Source organism: Callionymus lyra, chromosome 6, assembly GCF_982586985.1.
Source record: "Callionymus lyra chromosome 6, fCalLyr1.hap1.1, whole genome shotgun sequence".
Lineage (NCBI taxonomy): Eukaryota > Metazoa > Chordata > Actinopteri > Syngnathiformes > Callionymidae > Callionymus > Callionymus lyra.
The window spans coordinates 20,081,474-20,109,441 of NC_141823.1; the positions used below are offsets into that span (position 1 = coordinate 20,081,474).

Sequence of the window (27,968 nt, forward strand, 5' to 3'; positions counted from 1 at the left end):
CTTGTTTTAGTTTTTGTTGTTTCCCTCCTAGTTTTCACTCTTCCATACTGCCAGACCAGGGTCACAAAGCGCTTAAACAATCAAAATAATATTCAATAAAGTATATACTTTAAAGGTCAAGATAATCCCGAGAACAACACAGTAATCGTTCTATGGCCCAGAAGGCTAGTGATGTATCTAACGTTCACCCTTGAGCAATATATAGTTTCTCAGCCTTAAAGTCGTTTTAATCGACTCAGGTTTTTGTAGAACTACACAAGAAAGAAAATGAACAAATTGAACAGCATAAACTACCATATTTTACAATCGAACAGAGATGTCAACTTTGTTCATCTAATCCATTCTACATTGACCTTATATTGTAATAGATGTTTTTGTTGATTTGTTGTTTGTTCTGTCAGACACAATCTAGGATTACAATGAGGGTGAGGCAGAGGGTGAATCTACATCAGGGGTCACTAACCGTTCTGTGGCCCAGAAGGCTTCCATCAGTTTGATACACACTTCTGAAACAACTTCAAACTATATACATGTAATTATGGATGATAAATAATATTCTTCTAATAAAAAAATGACTAAATTGATTCTTTAATCGACATAAATGGTGCCACAAGGAAGGAACCACGAAATCAAACATAAGATGTATGGACATTATTATTTGAACAGGCCCAAGGTTTACCCCTTGATCTGCAGGTTTCCTCTACACTATAGATACACTTTTATATGAGGGTGGACAAATAACATCAAAACAATAAGATGTTCAGTTTCATGGGGACTGCAATAAATATGTTAAAACACACTTTAAAAACATTAGAAAATTCGATAAACTCAGTTTTATTTCCACTAAGCTCAAACACGTTCCATCAGAAGTTAAAACAGGTAAATATTGTGCATGAACAGGACAGACATGTTTAGATGATATTAAAGTGGCCTTATCCTGCATTTCAAACTGAAAATCAACCCTTTAAGTTGTTGCTTTAAAATTTGAATTCCTTATTACACAAATCTATTATTTTACTACTGTGCTCCATTGAGGTTAGGAATACGTTATGGTGAAGAAAACCTCCAACAGGTAAATAGACAGCGAACAGAAAGAAAGTATAAAACATCTTCTGGTCTTCTGGAGTGACATTAAAGTGCAACATTATGTTCTTGAGGTGAAAACCCTTTAGATATTTGCACGTGTCCTTCATTCAACCCTACAACAAATCAAAGCCAATGTCTCCAGACTCTTCTTCTTCCTCTTCCTCTTCATTCTCCATCTCGCTCTGAGGGAGATAATCATGAGTTCGGTTACACATTTAAACAACTATTTGAAAAAAACAAAAAAAAAACATTTTTATCCATTTTTTTTTTCAACGCACATCATCATTTATGGAGCTGCTGCTGTCCATGTCCACATCTTCCGAATCCTGTAATGAAGTAAAGATTGTGTAGACTTCACTCGACAACAGATCCACAATTTAAATGCAGCAACTTGTTCTACACGAACACAATTTATATTCAGCCCGGAAAGTCTTCCAACACTCCTGAACTAGTCAACTAAATGCGTTTTATTTTCATGATGAAGGAAAGGAGCTTAATTCAACAGATGAACTCATGGTAACAATAAACACTTATTGATGGATAAAAACCTTTTTTTTATTTACCACCAATTGCAGTTTCAGGTTGAAATAATTCATATTAATCCAATATTACATACATACCGAGGTATTTCCCCGCAAATGTCTGCCCGCTGTCTGTTCAGGCAAGGTCTGACAAAAAGGAAGAGAAAGCAAGTGAATATGCTATAAATTCGAAAAGTAGGAAACTATTATAGTTAACTGGAAATAAAACTGACAGAAAACTTTACAGAAACACTAACAAACAATTGATGCAGGGTATTAAGAGTGACAAAAGCAAACAAGCATGGAGTGAAGACAAAAACTCCTCACTGTAAATCACAGAAGTCTAGTAGCCAAAATAAAAATGCTCAAATGAGAAGCATTTGCCACTTTAAAGCTTTTCCTCAGAAGGGGAAAACTCACCTTTGTGCTCTTTACCTGCTGCAGAGCACAGTTCAACTTCAACACATCACATGTTTAAATCAGAATATACACACAATTGTGACAAATAACTAATGCAGTCAATTCTGAAATGAACTTTGAAGAGTCAATTCAAAATCAATTAGGCTGAAAAGATGTCAACAGAGAAATACATCTGAGGTTTACAAATATAAACTTTGATACATATTTTAATATCACTATGAAAATCAGTGTTTTACATGTTTTCACTATTTTAAATTCAAAGACAATAATTTGTTATATGAGAACCCTTCAAGACTTGAGAGTACAGAGTTTTTAACATTACAAATAATGTGAAAATATAAAATACAGACATTTGAAAAAAAAGTAAAAGGCAATAAGCATAGAAAAAACAGATTTTCATTTTTTTTGTGTAATATTATTGTATTGTTTATATATAAGTTATGAACACAAAACACATCATTCCCTCATACTTTAGTTTTTACATGCATGTGTGAAAACAAGGAAATATATATCTTACTGTAGGAGTACAAGCTTGTTGAAATCCTTCTCTGTGAAACAAAAACATTACATTAGAACGACTCCATCAGCCTGTAAAATGCCTTTAATGTCCACTTATCATCTACCTGAGATTTTCAACTTTTCCCTGGTATTCTGCCAATAACAACTTGTGTTTTTCAACGTACTGAGTCTAGAAAACATTCAAAGAAATAATGAAGTTTGAGATGGTACTTACAAATTAATTGGTTAAGACGACCAACAAACATGCATACATACAAAACCTAACCAAAATACATTAACACATTAAATATAAGAATTAATGTATATGACAAAACATAATACAACAATAACACATAGTTAACTGAAAAAAAGGAGACTTTTGTCACATTTTTGTTTACAAGTTCCTCCTCTGCTTCTTCAAGTAGGTCTTTGAGGTTCCGGAATTTACGCATCTAGAAATACAAACAAACAAAGCATCAAACAATTAATAGACATTTAAGGATTTGTGCCAGACTTAAGATGAAATAAAAATACAAAACAGCTGATAAACAAAACGTTAGGTGCCAGGAAGATAAATGTAAGACCACATGATTTCCTTTTTTAATGCGTTTATAATGCTGAATAATTTAAGACAATTTTATCATTATTAGAATACAAGGGTTGTGTAGCAATGTACCAGTTGTTGACTCACCTTGTGTGTGACGTGACTCCACTTTGTCTCGCATTCTTCCGCAGAATGTGGAGGAAACGCCACATTCTGCCAGTGAACGAGCTTCACCACATGTTTAAATGGTTTCATCTCGTTCTCTACACTGACTTCGTCTGCGATCGCCGAGAAAAGTCTGTGTACATCCTTGTCTGTCCACTCTGAAGCAAAGACAGTCTAAACGTCTACATTTTAAATGACAGTCAAGATGACTCACCTGGTGTTTCTGTCCCCATTGTATACACTTGAGGATTCAACTTAAATACACATGTGATCCTTTAACACATTTACTTTTTATCGGGCACCAAACTCTGGTAACACAAACACATGGCTTCGTCAAGCTGGGCGGGTTCGACCTGCACGTCAAACCAATAACAATCATTTTTCGTGTTCTTTAGCGTCCCCTACCGGTGTGGAGTATGTTAGGCCGCGTACTGTTGAATACTGGTTGGATGGATGGTGTTTTTACAAGGCACTAGCAGGATTTAAAACTAAATATTTGACCTCTACAGGAATATTGTGCCTTTTGGAAATTAATTATTTATCATTTATCTAATAAATTGAGGACTACCTTTATTCATATATATTCAAATATATTTGCTTTGAAATTATGATTTGAAACAATAAAGTTAGTCAGTAAAAGTCTGACTAAAATCTTTTTAGAACATGTATCCAGGTTATTTTTATTCATTTCACAATTACATACTGTATTTATTACATGTAAATATACAGTATATATATATAAATGTTGTGAATCTGCCTGGGAAAGGGGGTCAGCACCCTGCTTTATTATTTCTATGCACTGCAGATTCAGATTCATATTTCTTTCCAGGGTACCTCCTCACGAAAGGTGTGACCTCAGGATGGACCAAACTTCATCACCCTGGATCTGTCAAGTGTGATCTGCTCCCAGAGCAAGATATTTATGGAAATACATATATACTGCATATTTTGTCAGTTTCAAGAAAAGTGCAGCTTTTAATAACGTATATGTTTATGTTGCTTTTAAAAATAATCACCTCAAACACCAGAAGTTGTCCAGAGAGACACAGATGACCGGTAAATGTCTAGCAACAATGAAACTACCAATGATCCACCGAAAGCAACCAAACATCCATATATTCACTATATATACTAACACAGCAAAAAAAAAAAAAGATAACGTTTGGTTCAGAATGATGGAGTGTGAAGACTTTACATTATAGAAATAAAGAATAAGAAGAAAAATGTTTAAAGAAAATAATTATTATTTTTACTTGTTTTGCTGAACCTCTGTCACACTTCACTCTTTCTATATCACAATCACTCGGCTATATGTTAGGTCTGATTCAAACATATGGCTGCCTTCTATATAAAATATATATATATATATTTGAAATGAATTAACACCAAATTTCACATTGATGTTTATTTACTCATTTATAGCTTTATACATACATTATCTGCTAGAATAAATCTGCTACTTTGAACATTTGTTGTCAGCAGATCTTTCTTTCTTCAGGAAAGAGGCATCATAACGTGGAATCCAAAGACATTACAAACATTTGAATCCTTTTCTTTCCATATCTTCAGTTCATTTCTCATGTCTGAAGAGTTTGATGTTCAAAGAAATCCAAACTACCATTTGGATTTTTGAAACACTTATGTGTATTTTAAATTAACTTAGAAAACGTTGTTTTAGGAAAATGGACAGTGCTGGACGTTCTTATTCAGGAGTCTTCTCGGATCCCTTCTCACTGCAGGAAGCTTGATGAATTTCATCTCTGTGAAACAAAAACATTTATAAGACTGACCGTATAAGCCTGCAAACCATTTTAATGTACGCTTTCTTTTTTTAAAATTTACCTGAGATTTGCAACTTTTTTCTGGTGTTCTTGTAATAGCAACTTGTGTTTTTTCCAATAGAGAGGCTAAAAAACATTCAACAAAACAATTCAATTTGAGATGGAAAACAAATCTGCCATTTCATGTTTTATTTACGTCACATAAATGTGTTGAAAAAAAATGCAAACATTCAAAACCTAACCAAAATACATTAATGCATGCATTAAATATAAGAAATAATGTACATTAAAAAACACAGCACAGCAACAACATGTAGTTTGTTTAAAAAGGGGGACTAAGAATGTACTCACATTTGCTTTTGCAAGTCCATCCTTTGCTTCTTCTGTTACCTCTTTAAGGTTTCGGGCTTTTCGCATCTATTTACAAACAAACAAAGCACCAAAAATGTAATATATGTGTACCCAGACACTATGAAGAAGAAACAGTTTCAACAGCAAAGAATCCACAAAACACAACACAGCTTGTGCAGGAATGGATCAGTTGTTGACTCACCTTTCGTGCAACAAAAGTCCACTTATGTTTACACTCTGCCGCGGAATAAGGAGGAAACGCCACTAGTTTCCAGTCGATCATCTTCATTCCATTGTGAAACGCTTTCATTTCGTCTTCTGGACAGATGTTGGCTTTAATGCCCAAGAAAAGTCTGTGTGTATCCTTGTCGGACCATTCTGAAGCAAATAAAACATCTGTAAAATCTGGCTTTCATTGGACGACAGTCAAGTTTACTCACCTGGTGTTTTTGTCCCCATTAGAAACACTCGAGGATTCAACTTAAATAAAACACTGATCGTTTACTTTTCCATCAGTCAAACTCAAGCCACTTCATATACAAACACATGTGATACCACGGCTTCCGTAGCAGGTGGGCGGGTTCGACCTGCACAACAAACCAATCGACACCGACCAATGGAAACCATTTTTTTGCATGTACTTTAGCGTCCCCTACCGGCGTGGAGTGTGTAGGGCTGGATGGATGACATTTTTTTTACAAGCTCCTAACACGATTTAAAACTAAATATCTGACATCTACCATAATATTAAGGGTATGATTATCACACAGATGTTTTATTACATATTTTGGGAATTGATTAACTCGTGTGTACTTTGTTCAAAAAGGAAAAAATATATTTTTCAAATGGTTCTTTTTATGATCTCATGGATGATCAAATTTGCATAAATGGGAAAAGCTACTTGAGGTTCCTTTTTACAAATCATTGTAATTCTGATTCACATTCTTCTACTTAAGCATTTAAATCATTTTTATATGAAAAAAAACAATAAAATTCGAAAAACAAAGTCCACACCTCAATAAAATAAAATAAACTGTCCCATAAAAAGTAATCTACTAACCTAATTTAACATTGACTGTCACTGCAGTTCCAATTGTCTGACAGCAAGAGCTGCTGTGTTACGTGGACAGTAAGACCAACTCCAGCTAGAATAAAACTGTTGAGTTAGAGATGTTGACTCTATCAAATCAATATGTATTTGTGTGGATGTTTTTGTTTATTGCAGCAAAACAAACCATAAAACGTTAATAAATGACATTTATATCTTTAAAGAGTCCATTTGTGATGCGTTTAACTCTTTTTGTTTGATATATTTAAACAAATCCTATCAAGAAGCTTGGTGTAACATGTGCGTCAGATGTCCGGTTGTGTTGATATTTCTTATGTTACTTTGAAAGTGTTTTTCTCTCTCTTTACAAGTCTTTATAATCTTTATTTCCACCATCACCCATAGTTCTTTTCCCATCTCTTCTTCCATCCTCGTGTTTCCTTATTAGGTATATTTAATCAAGCCTGACCTTCTTTATTTTAAAGAGAAGTTTATTATATGCATGTATATATAGTCTGATGTGAGTTTGGAGTGATAAAATAGAATGAATGTGGTATTTTGATCATGTGTTGTATGTAGTTTTCTTCCTTTCTTTCTTGAAGAAAGAGGCATCATCACAACGTGGAATCCACAAGACATTACAAACATTACATCCTTTTGTTTTTGCTTTCATATCTTCACTTTATTTCTCATGTCTGAAGAGTTTGATGTTCATGGATATCCAAACTACCATCAATCATAATATATTATAGGTTTACATTCAGTGTTTATTCAGTCAACCATTAAAAATCCAGAGTGTGTCCAAATCCCTATTTTTGACACAGTCATGTGGATTTTATATTAACTTTGGCACCAATGGGGAAACATTGCTTTGGGGTTTAAAGGCACAGCTGGACTTTCATTTTATGAAAACATAAATAAAATAAAATAAAATGCATGGCAATAATCTTGCTGCCATATTTGTATTTCTAGAGTGGCATCTGCGATTCACAGTATACGTCCTGACCAGGCTCTTCCTCAAATGTCACTTTAGCGTCATCAGCATCCAACTGAAAAAAGAAAAAAAATCCAATTGAATCATTTGACTGACAGCTCTGTGACCAACTACTTACACATTTAATTTCCAGCTCTGTAAAGAGACGCCCAGTCATGAACATACGTAGAGGGATGGTGAGGATGAGGATGAAGGGAAGTGCGAGAGACACGGGACTGGATTTCACGATCCACAGAACGGCGAGGCAGACGATCTGAATGGCGGTGAACAGGTGCATCCTCCCCGTGCTCACCTGCGGCCACAACATTCGGTCGTTTAAAAACGTGCTGAGTAGTAGTTCTGCGAGTCATAATGTCCACAAAAGAGGCTCTTACTCTGGTGGCGTACGGTTCATTCGGATGATATTTCTTTGGGATAAGCAGGAGCAGCATTCGATCCCACAGCTGGATGCCATTGAGTGACGTCACCCCCATGTAGAGGAAGATCCCGAACAGGGCGGACATTGGAATCATCTTCAGGATCGGCTCCATCAGAATGGAAAGACCTGAAAATGATCAATTCGGTGTAATGAGTTTTAATGTTGCAACAAATGGAGATAGAATTGTAATTTAAAAAAATATATTTTAAGTATATTGTTATCTAGATTTGATACACATTTATTAGACATATTTAATTAATACATTGTTTTTCTTATGAGTTTCTGGGACTCTAAAAACTTAACGTTTGTCTCCTAAATCAGAGCCAGTCAGACTTTAAAATTATTATTACTTAAAAAACAATAAACCAAACAGGAAGTATGTATGAATACAACAGTAGCAAAGGTAGCAACAAAGGTTTCGATTTAGTCGTTGATATTCTGCCAGGGTTACATCTCATCGATAGATGAACACCAACTTAATAAGAAGACAACGTACCGACCAACAGCGCCACCACGATGCCACTGATCCTCTGCTCCATCACCTTTTCGATCGCAGGCTTGGGCCCCTTGCTCATGACGGTCAAGGCGTTGGCATGAGTGACCGACCGCACGGTGGCAGCACTGAGCCAGGGGACCCCGAATATGGCGCTCAGACCTCCCATGCCCACTAAAACCAGCAGGTCAAAGTGGAAGCCCGAGCCTTTGACCATCTTGCGCTCTGGTTTACTTATGATCAGGCTGGTGGAAGATCAGAGGAGTCAATGACGGGTGAACAGTGGACACGCAACTGTCTTACGTTGTGATCTGAGATTCCAAAAAGATGAGAATGAAGACGAGAAGAGCAGGAACGCAGCAGGCAAACATCATCCACACCGGGAATGCCTGGTGCTCTCCAAAGGGGTTGATGAGCCAGCCTCTCACGGCAGGGTTGGACACCATCAGGCCTTTAGGGACCACCAGTTTCTGCAGAAGGTGAAGTGATGTGTTTGGTCCAGGAATTCGATCATTGAAAGGACAGTACCTGAGTGTAGGTGTCGTTGACGCTGTAGTCCAAAACAACCATGAGGAAGATAGCAATAGGCACGCCGAAGTCCCCCATCATGCGCCGCAACTGTAAGATATTTAGTGAACCATTTGTTTTTGGTATTAAAGCCCTAGTGGGAAAGATTGAAAAGATTTGTTTCTTGCTCCACCTAGTGTGAGAAAAGTGGAACTACATTTTGTCATTTCCAATTTGTTTATAAACCGTGATAGAGGCTTTTGTTTAGTTAGTAAGAAACACAGTAACCCCATTTTGTCTTCTACTTATTTTAACCATTTCAACACTTACTTTTTCCTCAAAATAATTTGATAATACCAAAACATATTTTTTATTTATAAAATTGTTGATTGATATGATATTTAAAAATCAAATGCATTGTACAAATGTATTGTATTTAGTACATTTCATAATCATAAATCAAAATAGGATTAACTTACACGTAATCCTTTTGCTATATTTGCTAGTCAGGTTTTTTGTTTTCCTTTTATATTAAGGCCCAATTATTTCACCCCTTCTTTCCTTCAGCTTGTCGATCCCTCACAACATTAACAGTAAAACAAAATGCTACTTAGTGTTGCTTTAAGTGAAGGTTTTCTGGTGTTACACTTTCACACAAACGTTTCAATTTAAAAATGTTGTTGATTTTAAATACCAATATTTACCGTAGAGGTTAGAGTGATAATATTTGACTGACCTTTCCTGGGAGAAAAGTTCCATTTTTGAACTGCCGCAGGAAGAAGGCGATGAAGAAGCAACCCAGCATGAGACACATGGAGAGCAGAGCCGTGTTGGGATACGGCGGACTGATGGTGTTTATGATGACGGTGGTGTTGCCTGTGGCGTTGTTGAAAATGACTGTCTCTTCCACTCTTGGCTGCCAGGGATTTTCCACGCTGCTATTCAGATGATCATAGTTAAGAGAGAGTGGGTGGGCCTTGAAGGTCTGGGGGGAACACAAAGGGTAAGCTGAAGTGACGTAGAATGTAAAAAGGCGTGAGATGGACGACGAATGATTTACCCTCCCCAGTTTGGCGAAGGTTTCGTAGATGAAAATGAGGGAGATGAGGATGGAGAAGATCTCTTGGGTGAAGCGTGAGATGAAGCGCACAAGGAAGCTGCCCTCACAGGCGACAATGATGATGACAATGACCACCAGCCACACTCCGACCCACACTCTCCCTACGATGTATTCTATTTCCTGCGACTTGCAGAACTTAAAAAAAAACAAAACAGAGAATTATCTTCATAATCAGTAAAATGAAGTTGACTTTTTGAGATCTTTTCAGCCAAACCACTTCTCGAGATCTTTTTATTTTTTGCTGCTGAAAGCCTCCGTAGACTGTCGTTGGAATTGCGTGAAATCTGACAAGACTTGTCTCTCAGTTATGCAATAGTTATTAGTAATAACTTCTCACTCTCTTCTCTCAACAACCAACCATATTTTGCTGTACTTAGTTTTTTTTAATATCAAGATGTTTTTTTTAGTGATCTCAATATTTGTTTTAACTTCTCAAGATCTTTTTCAACATCTCATTATCTTTATTAACTTCTCAAGATCTTTATTAACTTCTCATGATCTTTATTATCTTCTCAATTTTTAACTACTCGAGATATTTCTAAATTTTCAAGATCTTTTTTAACTTCTCATGATCTTTATTATCTTCTCATGATCTTTATTATCTTCTCAATATCTTTTTAACTACTCGAGATATTTCTTAATTTTCAAGATCTTTTTTAACTTCTCAAGATCTTTTTTAACTTCTCATGATCTTTATTATCTTCTCAATATCTTTTTAACTACTCGAGATATTTCTTAATTTTCAAGATCTTTTTTAACTTCTCAAGATCTTTCTCGACATCTCATGATCTTTTTTAACTTCTCATGATCTTTATTAACTTCTCATGATCTTTATTAACTACTCAAGATCTTTATTAACTTTTCAAGATCTTTATTAACTACTCAATATATTGTTTAACTTCTCATGATCTTTATTATCTTCTCAATATCTTTTTAACTACTCAAGATTTTTCTAAATTTTCAAGATCTTTTTTTTACTTCTCGAGATCTTTCTCGACATCTCATGATCTTTTTTAACTTCTCATGATCTTTTTTAACTTCTCATTATCTTTTTTTAACTACTCTAGATATTTCTAAATTCTCAAGATCTTTATTAACTTCTCAAGACCTTTTTTTACTACTTGAGATATTTCTAAATTCTCAAGATCTTTTCAGCATTTTCATCATTTAGCAATTATTAGTATTAAATGGATGAGCTTTAAAGCAAGTATGGCAAAATAAATACTAACTCTAATTTATTTAAATGTATCTTTTTTTTTAAATGTATATTGTTATACATTAATGAAGTATGTACACACAGACTAAATCAATACCATGTATATTAAAAATAAAATATGAGATATATTTTATGGTTTGTTTTAATAATTTGAATCCAATTAACCTTCATATTTGCATAACACTGATCATATATAAAGTTTGTTGGCAGATAAAGTCATAAATAAGTCAAATTGTTACAAGCCTTACAATGAGGTTCTATTAACTTCCTAGATCCATAGTATGTTGTGTACTTTATCAACAAACATGGATCAACTCACAGCATAAAAGGCCTCCTCAAACACCAGCAGAGGTCCAGAGAAACCGATGACCAGCACTGGTTGAGCTGCCACAAAGCAGAAGATGATGCCCTGGATGCTGGTGGAGATGAGCAGCTCTGGAACTCCCATCATGTTTTCCACCTTATCAGCTGGAGAAATAAAAATCAATCAGAGTTTCACACAATAGAGACTGTAAACAATCGAGGTGACACTAATACACACCTAGTAATCCACCAAAGGTGATAGCGGGTGACAGGGCAGCAAAATAGATGAAGATGATGGCGGCCAGGACCTGGGCGTTGAGAGCGTCGCTGATGTCACTTTTGTAGTGCTGATAGCGCCTCTTCATGTCTCGAATCATCCCACCGAAGGGCCGACCAGTCCGAGCGAGGGGGTCCTCGGGTGGGGGCCCAGTGGAGATGGAAACTGGCGGTAACCGTGAGTGAGAGTTAATGTTCTGAACTAGCTTTAGCTTCCACTAGAAACCCTCTACCTTTGCGCTTCTTGCCGTCCTGCTGGACGACAGGCTCCTTGGACTTTAGTCTGTCATGCAGCAGCTTTTTCTGGAAATTGATGATGGAGCTGAGCATGGCTTCATTCTGGATCTCGGTAGGTGGGATCACGATGCTGCAGTCCATGAAATCGACCACTGCGTCGGTCAGATCTTTTGCACTTTTGGCCTGAAATGCTGCCTGATTGAAAACCTGATGAAGAGAAAGAATTGAGGTTTTATTCTTTCATCCCAGTCCTTTGTTGTCAGAAACCTTCATAAACTATGTCTGTCTTCTTGCTACTTCTGTAGAAATGACCAAAGATCCCAGGTGACCACAATGTGGCAGATTCCATGACTGTTTTCTTATGCGATTAGTGGTTTAAAAAGCCACTTTTAAGAAGTGTCATAATTTAAAAAAGGTTTAAGCAAAACTCTCTCTACTACAATGTTGAAATTGTAAGTAATTAAGTAAGTAATATTTGTAAATGCTTGTCTAGTCCATGGTCACAAAGTTCTTAAACAATCAAAACAATACCCAATAAAATATATACTTAAAAGGTCAAGACACCACCGAGAAAAAACACAGGAGTCTCAAAAAATCAAGGAAAAGCCTGCACGAATTAAAAATGTCTTCAGTTATGTCTTGAAGGAGTCAGTAGATCCATCAAACACAGAGGGAGAGGAAGATCGTTCCAGCAACAGCTTGGAAGTATTTCTCTCCTCTGGTCCTGAACCGTGTGCAAGCAACAATCAGTAGATTCTGATCCACAGACCTAAGAGCCCGAGCTGGGGTGTAAGGCTGGATCAAATCACTAATGTAAGGAGGAGCTCTGAAAGTAAGAAACAGCATTTTGAAGTTGATCCTGAAAGAAACTGGCAGCCAGTGAAGAGTTTTAAGGATCAGAGAAATGTGAGTTCTTCTACTAGAGCGAGTCAGAATTCTCGCTGCAGAGTTTTATATCAACTGCAGGCGAGACAGATCCTTCTTGTTTAGACACGAAAATAAACTGTTACAATAGTCTTAACGAGAAGACACAAACGCATGGATTATAAACTCCAGATAGATAATTGCTGACTTACTTTATCCGCCATTAGTGCTGCCATCGCTCGCCCAGTTTCGTGGTAGTCCATGTCAGTCTTACTGGGACCAATCAGAACAAAAATGAAGCGCACCGGCACCGGAGTTTCCAAGGCAGAGTCGAGCACCACTGCTTCTTTTAAACGCACAAATGCAACAGTCGGCTTTTCCAGGAAGTCCAACGCTCCTGGATTGAAGACAGAATTTAAACACAGTCTCTCAAATTAACATGGATAATAAATAAATAAAAGTGTCTCACCGACTAGCACCATGGAAGCCTCGACCCGATCAGTCTCATCCCTCTGAAGAGATCAATAACATATGAGTAGCAGATCATTTACACGAGGAGATTCTCTTTTAATAAGTTATATCATTTAAAATAAATCCTGAGAGTGAAAAAGTTCAGAATCCATTGCTGGTCAGAGTGACACAGAAGTCTCTCCTCTCTCCGGGTCTAGCAGTGTCAGAGCCGTTCATGTTATCAGGAGGATAACACTCACTTGATGATCTCATCAGTGGCAGAACTTACCCTCTCATTTACAGAGAACCTCTTCAGGTCCACCCCTGCCGTCAGACTCTGACTCTCCGGGTCGCCCGATTGGCTGGAAAGTGAAAGTTTTGTTTTGAGACGAGATTCGAAGACAACTAATCAACCCGAGTTCAAGCAGACAATGTGTGTGTCTGCAGCCGAACAAACAAATAGATCATCGCAGTATCTTGGCATTAGCTAGATACTCAAAGTGTAATCTTGCATGTATTTCGAGTAAATACAATTAGCTAACAATACCATTGATTAACATCACATGGTACATTAATCAAAAACAAACATCATTGTTTAATCGCTTTGTGACCCTGGTCTTGAAAAGCGTTCTATAAAAACTAATTACTTACTTACTTACTTACTTAAGCTTCTATTTTTGATACTTACAAAGACATTATTTGACTTCCAACGCTAGCCATTTGCAGGGAGGCACATTTTGACATTGGCAGTCAAGCTAACAGTGCTAAGTTTCTAGCATCAATGCTACATGCGTCAATTTGTTTTTAGTTTTTTTAAAGAATTATCCCTGATGATATTTGGAACAATGTTGTTGGTAGATAAAAGCAAAAACATCTCACTGATATTTTCATTACCATTTACTAAACAAGAAGATAAAAGCAGCTGCTTTAATAGCGTTTTTATTTTATTTACTAGTGAGAATGAACTCGCTTTCTTTTTCATTAAAGACCACAAATATCGTAAAAAATGACATTGAGATTTTATAGATGTGTGATAGATTCTGCAAAAATATTGAATTTCATTTTCTTCTATTTTATTGTTCTTTATTTTGTTTCTACATGATGCAGTAAACCAATGATATTTAATTCATGAACAGGCTTTTAAACTTCATACATTAAAGCATTTATTGATCAAGCGAATGTTTTATTGAAGTGTTTAAATGAATAAAACGGGATTAACCGAAGCCAAATATCAATAGGTTTAAAAAAAGAATATTATTAATTTTTTTATGATTTGCCAAACAGTAGTTATTAATTATCGTATTATTTATAAATACACATTTTTATTTAATTTTGATTAACATGGACATACAATGTTTTATTAGTCGTAACTGGTATGAACACATTACTTGTTATTACAGTTTTTAGCATTGATAATGATACGAATGGTTAAAATAGGAAATCTTTCTTTTCTTTTCTCCAACCAACAACAAAAGTAAATGAATAGTTAGAATGGGTTTACCAAGGTTCAACTATTATAATATTTTCTTCTCATTTAGTGGTATACTTGTTTTCTTTTTCTGCTCATGAATTTATTATTTTTGTTAACCAGGCCTGGAAGACTGGTTATGTTATATTCTTCACCACTAACTAAAACAGTCAGCAAATATGTACTCATGTATACACATATTTAAGGGGTTTATACTATGGATTTATTAATTTATGTTTGTATTGTTATTATTTTTTATATTATTATTTTATTATGTTTTGTATTTTGTGGTTGTTTAACTACTCATCAACAAATAAAATCAATAAAAGGAAATAAAATAAAAAAGAAAGCATATATCTGATTATTGGGATTATTAAACAGTTATTTTATGTCAACACGCTGTTTTTGAAACTTTTTATTAAAGGTTTCATGCAGCAAAGTTGGTTTGGTGGTCAGAAAAAATAAATATACTCTATATTTATAGGATCAACTGCAGTTCTCGCATCAGTTAAATGTGAATCATCAAATTCAAGCAGACGTACCTGTGGGTCTGGAGGAGGGAATTCAGGACTCCCTGTTTATCTTCCGGCCTGATCTGCTTCTTGCTAATCATCTGACCGACCACCTTCTCAGCGATGCTAGCCAGGGTCTTCTCCTCACAGTCGAAAATAGTCACACCTTGGAGCAAAAGCATGTTAAAAAACATAGTTCTGGGTTGACTGGGACGAGAATGAAGCTTGACTTTATTTGTGCAACTTTAAATCAGGGTGGAAGAATCTTGATTCGTGTTTATATCTCGACTGAAATCATAACCTACATGTCAAAACAGTGATTATTCCGCACAGACACCACAAACAGAGAGCAATTTTAAAAAGAATAAAATGATGGAAATGGCCACTTAAATGATTATAATCATTACAAGCTGCTCCACCTCTGAACACGAGTGAGCAAAGAAGGTCTGACTCACCTGTGTTCATGGTGCGCCGCAGCTGGATGAGGCTCTTGAAGGTGAGGTAGGAGATGGGCGAGGACCCCCAGACGCCGGCCTGGGGGTCGAAGCTCTCCTCGTAGCCTTGCCATCGGCCGGTTTCCTGCCAGTAGGCCTCCTGCTTGCTGTCCGTCATCACCGCTCTCAGTTCCACAGGCACCTGGAGACTACAGGAGAGACATGCTTCACATCCTGACGGAGCGTGAAACTCTGGGGGCTGAAGTGCTTCAACATCCTCTAGAAGAGTTAGTCAGTGATGTGTTTACCAGCCTGAATATCTTGGGAAATAATCAGGTTTATTATTATTGTGGTGATGTAAACAATATCCTGGAGTAATAATAATAATAATGATATATTTTATTTTAATTTACGTTTCACAACACTTAAGGTCACCGTACAAGACAGACTATAAAGCAAGCATTACTGAAGTTAATAAAGATATTATGTAGCTAAAATCTTGAGGCCCTTTCTTCACTTTTTGACTCTGGAAACATCCACCCACCACTTCAACCCAAAAATAGTCTGCAAGCTATCATTCTCAACATTTAGAGCTGCTCTTTAGCAGACGATAAATGCCACAAATGTTACAATTACAACTGTTTACTCCAAAAAATCTGCATTTTTTTCCCATCTCCTTCCAACTGGTGCACTAATTAAATGTACTATTTTTAATGATTCTTAATGCTTGGCTGCCCATTCTTGGCGGTCGATACAAAAAATAAAAAAATATATTATTTTTTACATTTGTAGTATCTATACAGAATATAAATGTTTCGTCTTTGATAGTGCAGTGCCTTTACAACAATATTTTTTAAATTGAGTATTAGACCATCCTGTATCTCTGATTGTTTATTGCAGAACTAACTATATATTAAAAAAAAATAGATTCACGCTTTCTTTAAGTAGGACAAAGCAAAAGCAAAAGTATCTGGATGTTCTGTTCTATGTAAGTCTTTGTATCCATTGTCTTTGTTATTTTTCTTTGATCTATGTTCTTTATCTTTATCTTAAGACTTAGATTGTATCGTCTTCTCTTTATTTCTCTTTGTTCTTGTTCTTATTTTATTTTGATTTATTTTTTATGAAAAATTGCTGTATTTTCTGTGGCTATTGGAAAAAACAATTTCTCGAAGGAGACCTCCTGAGGGATCAATAAAGTTTTACCTTACCTTAAAGCATAAATCTTTCAGTCGTATATTGAGTTTTACTTTTTTCAAAATTGTATTTATTGTTTTTCGTTACCATTTTAACCCTCAATCATCTCAATAACTCGTTGTTTTATTATTGTTCTTTCATATTCAGTTGTTCAATTGTTATCAATTTACTTTTCTTTTTAAACTATGAATATAGCTGCAGTACACCGATGTCACCACCAGGCTAACGCACACCTTGCGGTCAGGTCACGCAGGTCGTGTTGTAACATCACATAAAGTCAATGGATCAGTGCAGTCCTGCGGACACGGATCAACTAGAAGTGAATATGCGGTCTCCAGGTGACTCTGTGTGTCAGCAAGGTAAACATGAAGTCAACTCTCATCCGCTTGATGTTTGGAATGTCAACATGTGTCGCGTGCCTGCTGTGAGGAGGCGCGTGTGCGCATCACGTAGCAAATAGAGATATAACTTTATGTGACCTGGTCTATAGTTACACGGCCTTCTTCTGTTCACTTATTCTCAAAGAGACCTGGAAATGAGTTAACTTTAAATGACGCACATATTTGTATTAACAAAAAAAATTAGTTATTTTTAGTGAATTGATTGATTAATTATGGTTTAAAGGAACAGCAAAAAAAGTGCCAAACAATGAAATAAAAAGTGACATGGCAATATACAAAGTCCCATATTAAGTAAGTAAGTAATTTATATTAAATGTGTTTATAGACATTATTTTAAATACAAATATATGAGCTCAGCTAATAATGCACCAAATGTCTGGCGTGTTTGTGGTTAAAGAGTGTGGATTAGTGTTAAAGCTCTATTAATTCTGAGTTGATACAAACGTTTATACAACACACTGCATCATTTGCAATATAACTCTGAGTCTTGTGGAAGTGGTTGACTGTAGCAACACAATGAAATATTTCCTAAACACAGCTCGACCGAACGTATAAACAAATCTGAATCTGAGCCTAATTTTTACTTTTTTCAGTGGAATTGACTCACGGAAATAAACATAATTAAATAATAAAATATCATGATATTGAATCCAATATTAGGGGTTTTAGTGGAATTGCTATTTTAAAACATGTTCAAAATGAAGTTACAATTCGGTGCAGTGTGTACATAAGGATTTCGGTTCTAATGCATCACTAAACTTCCACGGACAAAAGAAAGAAAATATTATTCAAATAATCCAGAATTTAAATTGCTTGAACTTTATTTGATATTTATTTAGGGCCATGCAGATATATAAGAAATACTTATTTCTTAATTTAAGCACTCTGAACTCTTCTAGTGTTCATAAAGTATTTGTCTGAGTAAAATAATCCTGGGTTTAAACAAAACTCTGATTATATTGCTGGGTATTATAACACTTTTATTCATGTTCCAGAGTCATACATTTAAGTGGAGGCATGAGGGTATTCTGAAATTTGAGCTCAGACAGAAGACAGATGATGATCTGATTTAGTGACATTTCTTCAACGTCTCACTAAGGAACCCCGCAGAGAAATATATAAATCCCAAATAATTATCCGAAAACTTCAACACTTGTGGTGTTTGTATTTTAGTCGTATTCCTTTTTTTGCTGTTTGTATCCATAAACTTAAATAATTATTATCAATAATCCAGAGCTAGAGAACATTGACAATGATATAGTTGAATTATTTACAAATAAGAATTTAAATGATCATCACAAGTACTTCTTCTTAGAAGTATCATTCATTTATTGTATCTGCCTCATTTCAATTGTTAAGGCGTACTTACCTCCTGCTGCGGACGCTGGTGACAGACAACTGACCCCAAGATGACCAAATTCTTCGACCTTACGTCCTGCTTTTTAAAGCTGCATGTGTATATGCATGTTGCTAGACGGTGGGTGGTACCCCCCCCCCACCCCCCCCCATCGTCCACCCACCTTCTCAATCTGAATTCATTCCCTTTCCTACACAGGCTTTCATCTGAGTGTCACCCATAATATTGATAGTAAATACATTGTCTCTGCATGTGCCGTCATATTATCCAACCAGCATCTTATCACATTTAATGTCTGTGTTTGGACGTCAACAGAGGCTTGGATTTCACCGTCCAGCCGGACAGCTCACCTTCAACATCATCAGGGTCGTCACTCATCCAGCCTTGAAGCAGACGCCACCGTGTTCTCTTCTCCCAGCTCGAATGGAAGAACCTAGTCGGTGGAAAGAAGACGTCGAGACGTTGAAATGTCCTAACAAGATCCGTCATGTATGCTTAATCCTTTAAATTGGTATAAAAATATAATACACTCCCCATGTCTTGATGTATGAATAGCAAGGACTCGGTCGTCCATCTCCACCTGAAGGACACACGACACTGTTTTGAAGACAGCAATGTACTGTCCGTAGGTAAGAGTGTGTGTGTGTGTGTGTGTTTGTGAATGGCTGTATTACTTTGTGTTTCCTGCGACGGACTAGCATTCTTTCCAACTGGGATGGGCTTCAGCCCCCCATAAGGTAATACGTGGATGGATGGATGGATGGATGGATGGATGTACAGGTGGGAGTTCAAGACTCTTCAGATCTCTCTACAGGGGCCTGATGGGTTTCAACCCACACATTGATACTGGCTCCTAACTTCAGCTCACTTGGAACTGAAGAAACTTCCGGGATGGGATTTGAAACGTCTTCCTAGAACTCTACACAACTCCAGTTGACTTACAAGGCCAACTTAGCCTTGAAACCTGTGCTGTGATTCCTAAAATGAGAAAATAAATGAGAAAAAATAGTAATAATATCAACATGCATAGCAGGTCAATGTGAAACTAGGTGTTTTTTTCCCCCAAACCAGACTTTGACACATTAAGAAACTAGAGCAGGGATGACAAATGAAGGTCAATAATGCACTGCAACAATCCAAGCTCTTGTAAGAAAATAAAGCATACAAGCAGCAGGATGAAGTTGAAATTGTGTCACAATTGTTACTCTTGGTTGAGCTGATCTGCTCTGGATCAGTGTTCAGCTGTGGTATTTTCTCTTCACCTCCCCGGGATAGTTTGGAAAACAATCACACTAGATCTACCTTATCTGTAGCATCAATAAACATGGCAGCCCTCCCCGCTCCCATAATGACCTGCACACACACGCTCAGCTTAACCCTGAGTATGTTCAAGGCACGGTGTCAGGTCAGCAGGAACAACTATTTATTCTTATTTCTTTCCCAATTTGTTAACATGTTTCAAGCAAAGAAGCATAATTCATGTGTGGCATTGGAATCACACTCAGTTTATGGTCATGAAGATATGTAATGCTGCCCCCGCGACCTCGAAGAAGCGTTGGATGATGGACGGGTGGAAATTAGTTGATAAAGTTTTCTGTAATATCACATAGTAAACAACATGTAAAAGTTAAACAAATGATTTGGGTGGTTGTAAACACATCACTGAACAAACGTAGCAATGTGAAAAATAACAAAATATTTTAAATGATCTTCAGATTATGTTTAAAGTTTGAACATTTAGTTTTGAACGATGTTTAAACTTTAAACTATCTTGTTTTTTAATCTTTCGCTCGTACAGGATTAGGGCGATTGCGTCGTTTACTTGATCTTCTCGCTAGAGGGCAGCATTGAATTAGACAAAGGCCATACATACGTACATTGTCCAGTCAAACACATGTATATCTTTATTTTTAACACATGAAGTGTTTCAAACACACATTGGTATATTTACAAAGGCGTTTTGAAGCTTGAATAAAAGCAGAAACAAATACCAAAGACTTTACAGTACAGCCCCCCTATCTAAGATTGTTTATTTTTAAATGATTTCTTTTGAGCACAGATTGAACAGTGACCAGAATAAATTAATTTTACATTTGTTTTTGATGTATATAACTCTGAGATACAGTGTTTTTGCATTGTTAATGTCAATATCCTAAATACTCCCTCCTGAACATTCCAGAAATGCCAGAAATAGTGTGTTTGCTACACATTAAATCCATGTAGGAACATGTTTTTTTTAGTTGATGATTTATTAGGGATCAGTGAGTATGAAAGATTTTCGATGGTGCCAGTTGAATAGAGTACCATTGAACTGAGGTCAGTTAAAATAAGATCCTCCTGCGCATCAGACAATAAATCTATTCTATTGATCGTGAAGTTTTTCCTCTTGGTTTCAGAACCTTTAACAGGCTGTAACAGACTGTGATGACATTTGTTAGCCTCAGGCTCACGTTTGTGTTGTGCTTGCCCAAAATTGATCAATGCGACCGTCTGTTCAGAAACAGTCTACAAATAATAGCAGTAAACACTTTTCACCGAAATCGTCAAATGACTTGGTTCAAGAATAGATGACGGCTCATTCCACTTCACACACAAACCACGTACAAATCATTAGGATTAGGTCAGAGTTGACCGATAGATTGCTATCCAGTCGCTCCAGGAGTTCTTCCCTCACAATAACAAGTGAGGGACGCTACAGATCTTCATTTGGCGGCGGAAGATCACATGTAAGTGAACTAATGTAAGGGTGATTTATGGTTACCACATAATGACCGGGGACGTCGAGGGACATGTGGCAGTGAGGGGGAGGAAAGAGGAAGTGATGGGCAGATAAATAATGCATCAACACAAAGATAGAGAAACAGAGAGCCGTGAGAGGATGTGCTTGACTCATCAATACAGTTGATATCGTTTATAAAACCAAGTTCATCGGACGCTGATTCGTTTACGCTGGGTCATGTAGTCGTTGCAAGTGGTCATAATTGAGCTTAATGTAGAGTCAGGAATAAAAAAAACAAAAAAAAACGGTTAAATCTAAAAATTTACTTGTTAAAAAAGAGGGTTGGGATATTGTTTGGAGTATATTTTATTCTCTGCAGAGACAGAAGGCTCTTGAGTGGCTTGACTGACATTTTATGCCACAGGACAGACTCTCCAATTCATCTGTCATTTGTAAGAGAACAGATGTTGGGTGGTCCATGGTTTTCAATGACCCATCTCAAGTTCCGAACAAAAGACACTTTGGTTCCAGGTGATCGATGCTTTGACAACAAGAAGCTTTTTTTTTTGTATCTTTTGATTTCTTAAATCTTAAACATCAGTATTGTATCTTTGCCTGATCTTTGTAATGCGGTGCAAAAGACGTTGAGGCCTCACATGATCAAGCAAACCCTTAAATGCCTGTGAGAGCACTTGCAGCAGTAATTGAGATGAGAGTGATATCATGTTGTGTTCGGAGCGGTCGAGGCCTGAGGCGCTTTTCTGCTGCGTAAGGATTCAGGACAACAAGAGGGCAGTTGATGCAATAAAATAAACAAGTTGAACAACACGATCAGTGACAATAAAGTGGTCAGCAGCATGACCATCATAACGGTTCATTTGAAGATAATTCTAGAAAAAAAGAGTGGACTAAAGACAGGCCAGATGGCAACGACCCGCCTCCTCTCATGAGACGACATCATCTGCACTTTATTGATCTGATGTATCGTTCTGTCTGTCTCGTGACTGTTCAGTTCCGTCTCTGTTCACCATCTTCATTTTGGTTTAGCTCCTAACAAGAACATGTCCGGTCTCTTTGAAGGGAAAATATTTCCATTGAGAAAAAAAAACAAAGATAGAAACAGTCTACCCGAAGAAGAGAAAGAAACAAAATAAAACATAAACATCGTATTTCAAAAAGCCAAACAAAACGACGTGACTGGGCGCAGACGGAACCTGAGACACTAATAAACCTGCCAAACAAATGTAATCAACCTTTAATACACTTCTCTTTTCCAGAGCGCATTAAACTGGCTTGTGGAGTCATGATCCAAACAGAACACGGCGTCCTGTGAAAGTTTATATCAGTCCAATGCCGCCGGTGCTTCACACGGAAGTCTGTCTGTCTGTCTGTCTGTCTGTCTGTCTGCCTGTCTGTCTGTCTGTCTGTCTGTCTGTCTGTCTGTCTGTCTGTCTGTCTGTCTGTCTGTCTGCCAATGATCCATCGATCTAGACAGGATTGAGGGTGAAGGATGGGGACTTAATACTCAATAAATGCCTATTTGTTTTTTTTACACCTAATTTCAATATCCATCCATCCATTGACTCCACCTTGTATTCTTTCCAATCATCTATTAACACACATCTGGAGCTATTTTCTTTCTTCAAGGGTCTTCTAGATGCTGAAATATGTCCTTGTTGAGCTTTGTCTAGTTGGAAAAAAAAAACAATTTCCCAAAGGTTACCTCCTGAGGGATCAATAAAGTTCTACCTAACCTAATCTTTACATCTTTTTAACCCACCAACCCAACAGTCAGTTATCTCTTAATCTAATCTTTACATATTTTTAACCCATCAACCCAACTGCCAGTTATCTCTTGATGCATTCATAATTCTATGGTATCTGTCCATCCATCATCTTTCACTATTTTGAGGGGTAGTTGCAGCAACTTTAACAAAATATTTCTCATTTACATTTATTCCCTTCAGTTATCTCAAAAGTTGATCTATTGATCCATCCATTTCATTCGTGTGTCCATCATCCGCAAAGTTCATCCAACAAATTAGAATCACATATTGAAGGATTAAAGGATTATGAAATAACACAAACAGACTCCTTCTTTATCAAAAACTATTAATACTACTATTGTTTGCATGCCAGTGTCTTCCTACACGAGCGTGACGCACTCGAGTGTTGTTGCGTGTGGAGCCAGAATGTGCGTGTTGTGGGCGTGGACAAGGCGCAGCTTCCTCCTGGCTTGGAGCAGCAACGCTGTCATCCTGAGTCCAGAAGACCTCAGAGTCTCGATCCGAGTCCAGCATCTGATGTGGACCAGAGTCAGCAGGGCTTCACCCCCGAAGGATTTCTGACAGCCGGGCGGAGAGAGTCACTGTTAAATACTCGGGAGAGACTTGCGCGTGGAAACGCTGCGATGTCCGCGGAGTTGGTTTCATTACTCCGACACATCTGAGAGGTGAAGATGCAGAGGGCAAACAGGATGATCTTTCTGGCGCTTCTCGGACTGGTATGTACTTTTTATCATGACATATCAGGGATAGAAACTTTTATTTTGCCTTTAGAATGACGCTGTTACACCTGCTTACTCTGGAAGAATGAAACTGTAAATGTAGTAAAAACATTTTTTTAAAGTAAACAATTTCTTCTTTTTAAAAAATGTTCATTACTTGTTCACTTTATACATCACGCCAGTCGCATGACTGTTTATTTATAAACAAGTCATTTAAGTACAAGCAATAAAGAATGTAAAACATATTAACACGTGATGACAAGTTTCCCCTGGAGCCATTATTACAGTTCTTAGAAATATTTTGCCTAGCAGCAAGATGATACATGGTGCCACTCTTTTTTTCTCCCCCTCCCCCCCATTCAATATTAAAATACCATCTGATAATTGTGAATGAATCATTGTGTCACTACATCCTTATCTTTTGCACCTGCCATGTCTTTACCAGGACGGTGTAAATCAGGGTTTTTCGATGTGTGTCGCAGCCATTCAAGCTCCAGACTCTTTATCTCCTGTGACCGCCTCTGTAGTTCCACCCTTCTCACTTACATGTGGCCCTGCAGGACAATGTGCTGCAGTGGCCTACGAGAAAGAGAGAGAGAGAAAGGGGGCGACGGAGGGCGCCCGTCAATTAACCATGTGATAACAGATGTCGGGGAATCCTTCTCCGTAGTAGTGTGCTCGGTGGATTTACACGGTCTTAGATAGATCGGAAACACAAATCCTGCTGGAACCTGCCTTGTTAACATCACTGGAGACGACAATAGAGGACCGTGGGTTCAATTAAGAACGATCGTCGAACATCTAATCGTTACACAACTTTCCCTGGTACAACAAAAAGTAGGACAAAAGGCAATAAATCAAGGGTACAGCTGACAAGTTATTTTTTTCATGAGCACACACGTTCAACAGACACTTGGAGTAGAGCCTAGATGTTAAAAGGAACAGGCTGCAGTGGTTTTGGGGTATCTTTTTAAGATGTTGTGTGGATTTGGAAGCGATCCAGGCAAAATGTGGCCGAGAACACACCACGGCAAACACCCGGGACCAGATGCAAGAGATTCTGAATGTGTTAGGACCCCCTCAGTCAGCGGGGAGGGAAGTGGGGAAACGTTGGTGTTGACACAGTAACTCCCTTTGTGTACTTGACTTAATGTGAGCCATATTTCGGGGCGTCGTGATTTTGAGCGCATGAGTTGTTTCTTGTGCGTTGGAAAAAATATCAAAGTTCATTTGCAGTTGTTGCGGATAATCTGGGAAACCTCAAGAATTCATCTGATGATATGTTCTTGGAAGGAGAAATCTCGTCTTGTGATCCAAGGTTCTGGCTGGAGGACAGTGAAGTCAAGGATGAGAGAGCTTCGCTGATACACTGATGGCCCTGCATTATCTCTCTGATGCAATATTGATAACCTACTGACCCATCCTCCCCTTTCCTTTGCTCCAGCCTGGATCTAATGATGATTCAGCATGTTTTAGGAAGGCATTAGCGCTCATGTCATTGCCACCGCGGCAGTAAAGGGACCCGGGCCGTGGATTCAAATGAGCTCCAGTGGAACTCTAATGGCCTAACCAGCGCTGACAGCTGAGGTCCAGGGGTTAAGTGGCTCGGACTGAAAATTGACTGAGGCATTAGGAGGACCGGGGCCAGCTCAGAAGTGTCCAGATGTGCTGCTCTGCATCTGCTGGAGCAGCAGCTTCAGGTCTGAAAAGTGCTGCCTCAACATGGTCGAACAGTCCCTGAACTCTAGAAACAACCTTATGAAACAATCATGAATCCATAGAAAGGATTTCGTACCACAACTGAGATCTTTAGCGTCCTACCAGTTCCTCAACTTTAGACGAGATCCAACAAAAAAAAAAGAGTAAAACGCTGGAACCTGAAGTATTTTCAAAGTGTCAGCGAGACAGGTTTGGTCACATGTGTGGTTGTTTTGCGCATGCATTTAAATGCATACGTGTCAGTGGGTGTGTGTGCGTGATACGAGCGTGCGGCTCAGAGGGAGCCGAGGACGGACGAGTTGACATGTTTCATTCATTTCTGAAGGCTGGTTGTGTACCGTGTTGTGCGAGCGTGTCAATGCGGAACACATTAAGGTCATCGAAAGCTGGATGTTTGTTTTCCATTCCTGTAATCTACCCCAGGTACAAAGTGTTACCTAGAATAACAATTTAAAAGCCTTTTACTAACGTAAATGGAATTATATAGTTTGTACTATATACACTTACTTGTAACAATCTATGTGGAAACAACTTAGAGCAAATCTAAGTCTAATCTAGAATGTTTGATTGTGCACTTGTGTCAGTAGTTTGCAATGGCACAGACTGTACATCATTTATTATATTGGGGTTAAATTAACTATGAAAATAATTTATACAATCTGGGTCATACAGTAGTTCACTCTCTGTCAGTTTCCCTAGAAAGCCAGGGATGTAGGGTTTATCCTGGACAGCAATCCAGTCTAATAGAATGAACATTTATTGTCATATTTGTTTGGATACTATTTTTTTACTTTTACAGTAAATTGTTCTTTCTGAAGAAAACACACTGAAAAGTCAAAGATTTCAAATTAATGTAAAAGTTATATTAAACTAAATGTTGATTTATCAATTAGTATTAAATATATTAAAATAGTGTCCTTTATTTTCACATGATATTGAAGTCTATGAAACATATATATGTTGATATTTTTCACCTTCAGTTACTATATTTGGTGCAATCTTCACGTACACTAAGTAATAAAGTAATAAACTCAACCTGTAAAAGCAGGTTAGACTTATCTTTATCTCCCAAAATAATGTTTTTTAACATTATTAATCTGTTTATCATTGAGAAAACTAATTCCGCTCCTTTTTTTTCATCATATTTGCAATTTTTGGGTTTTACAACAAAAGAAAATCACAATGATGAGGCAAAGCAAATTTTTTTTTTCAACCTTTAAAAAAAAAAATCACAAGATACAGTATGTTGAAATTCTATTAAAAGACCGAAGTGTTAATGTGCACTTAGATTTCACTCCAGCTGACGGCTGCCCGAGGGGACATTTGAAGATCTGAGAGCTTGTCTCTTTTTGGCATTCCACGAACGCTCGCACTCCCTGAAGGTTGATAGAAGTTTGTCCTCCCCAAACCTGAAGTGATTATTGCCTAAACAAGCGATTATTTTAATGAGTTCATTGGTGCCACCGACTATCTGTGAAAGTCAAAAGTTCATCAGAGAATTTCTGTTGCGTACATGAGTGTCAGATTTTCTTGGAGGATAGTCAAAAATATTGTTTTGGAAGAAGAGTTTGCGATTTCAAGTGACAAAGATCCTTGATCCTTGTTCCAACCTTCCTACCTACCAACCTACCTACACACCTACATACACACCTACCTACCTACCCACCTACCTTCCTACCTATCTACCTACCTACCTACAGACCTACAGACCTAGCGACCTACCTAGCTACCGACCTACCTACCTACCTACCCACCTACCTTCCTACCTATCTACCTACCTACCTACCCACCTACAGACCTAGCGACCTACCTAGCTACCGACCTACCCACCTACCGACCTACATCCCTACCGACCGACCTACCTACCTACCTACCTACCTACCTACCTACCTACCTACCTACCTACCTACCTACCTACCTACCTACCTACCTACCTACCTACCTACCTACCTACCTACCTACCTACCTACCTACCCACCCACCCACATACCTACCCACCTATCCACCTACCCACTTAGCCACCTACCCATCCACCTACCCACCTACCCACCCACCTACCTACCCACCTACCTAGCTACCTACCTTGGATGAAGTATTATAGACTGTTTAAAAATCTTAAAAACTGAGATTGTACAAAAATGTTTTTCACAACCAATACCACAAACTATCATTCAAGTTTTAGAGAAATTGAAAGTCTTCAGATATAACCTCATGATTGAAGGAGAACGACATATTACAATATAACTACATAAAGTGATAATCATTTTCCTGGGTGCTCGCCCAGAGATCTTTCTCTCTGAACATTCAGTTCTGGATGAAGAATTCAAGACTTCCAGTGGAGAGATTAACTCTATCACCTTAAA

The 27,968-nt window shown here is 37.5% G+C and overlaps 3 protein-coding genes and 1 long non-coding RNA gene across 5 annotated transcripts in view; 1 reads left to right on the forward strand and 3 right to left on the reverse strand.

The window, feature by feature from the left end:
• Positions 1-818: 818 nt before the first annotated feature.
• Positions 819-3,572, reverse strand: LOC148077443 (upstream-binding factor 1-like protein 1). 2 transcript variants are annotated; one of them, XM_087793314.1, is made up of 8 exons: positions 3,449-3,572; positions 3,217-3,392; positions 2,924-2,977; positions 2,651-2,715; positions 2,545-2,575; positions 1,707-1,754; positions 1,365-1,412; positions 819-1,268 (listed from the first exon to the last, which is right to left on the reverse strand). In XM_087793314.1, exons 1-8 carry the CDS (start codon positions 3,465-3,467, stop codon positions 1,200-1,202), a joined length of 510 nt encoding a protein of 169 aa, XP_087649440.1. In that variant the 5' UTR covers positions 3,468-3,572; the 3' UTR covers positions 819-1,199. The 2 variants fall into 2 exon arrangements, with proteins under 2 accessions (XP_087649440.1, XP_087649439.1); XM_087793313.1 differs by having other exon boundaries at positions 2,912-2,977.
• Positions 3,573-4,626: 1,054 nt separating this feature from the next.
• Positions 4,627-5,949, reverse strand: LOC148077444 (uncharacterized). Its single transcript, XR_015711465.1, has 5 exons — positions 5,807-5,949; positions 5,569-5,744; positions 5,367-5,432; positions 5,077-5,141; positions 4,627-4,994 (listed from the first exon to the last, which is right to left on the reverse strand). It is a non-coding gene; the product is annotated as an uncharacterized LOC148077444 (long non-coding RNA).
• A 1,123-nt stretch (positions 5,950-7,072) lies between these two features.
• On the reverse strand, positions 7,073-18,753 carry slc4a1b (solute carrier family 4 member 1b (Diego blood group)). Its single transcript, XM_087794106.1, has 17 exons — positions 18,674-18,753; positions 15,728-15,915; positions 15,303-15,438; positions 13,582-13,654; positions 13,312-13,354; positions 13,055-13,239; positions 11,975-12,185; positions 11,704-11,907; positions 11,482-11,630; positions 9,887-10,081; positions 9,563-9,811; positions 8,848-8,937; positions 8,623-8,789; positions 8,323-8,564; positions 7,783-7,952; positions 7,527-7,700; positions 7,073-7,463 (listed from the first exon to the last, which is right to left on the reverse strand). Exons 2-17 carry the CDS (start codon positions 15,882-15,884, stop codon positions 7,383-7,385), a joined length of 2,526 nt encoding a protein of 841 aa, XP_087650232.1. The 5' UTR covers positions 15,885-15,915; positions 18,674-18,753; the 3' UTR covers positions 7,073-7,382.
• Positions 18,754-23,667: 4,914 nt separating this feature from the next.
• Positions 23,668-27,968, forward strand: part of ngfrb (nerve growth factor receptor b) — a 28,938-nt gene continuing 24,637 nt past the window's right edge. Inside the window, exon 1 of the mRNA XM_087794107.1 lies at positions 23,668-23,883. Coding sequence (XP_087650233.1) covers positions 23,839-23,883 — 45 coding nt within the window. The 5' untranslated portion in view covers positions 23,668-23,838. The remainder of the gene's footprint in view (positions 23,884-27,968) is intronic.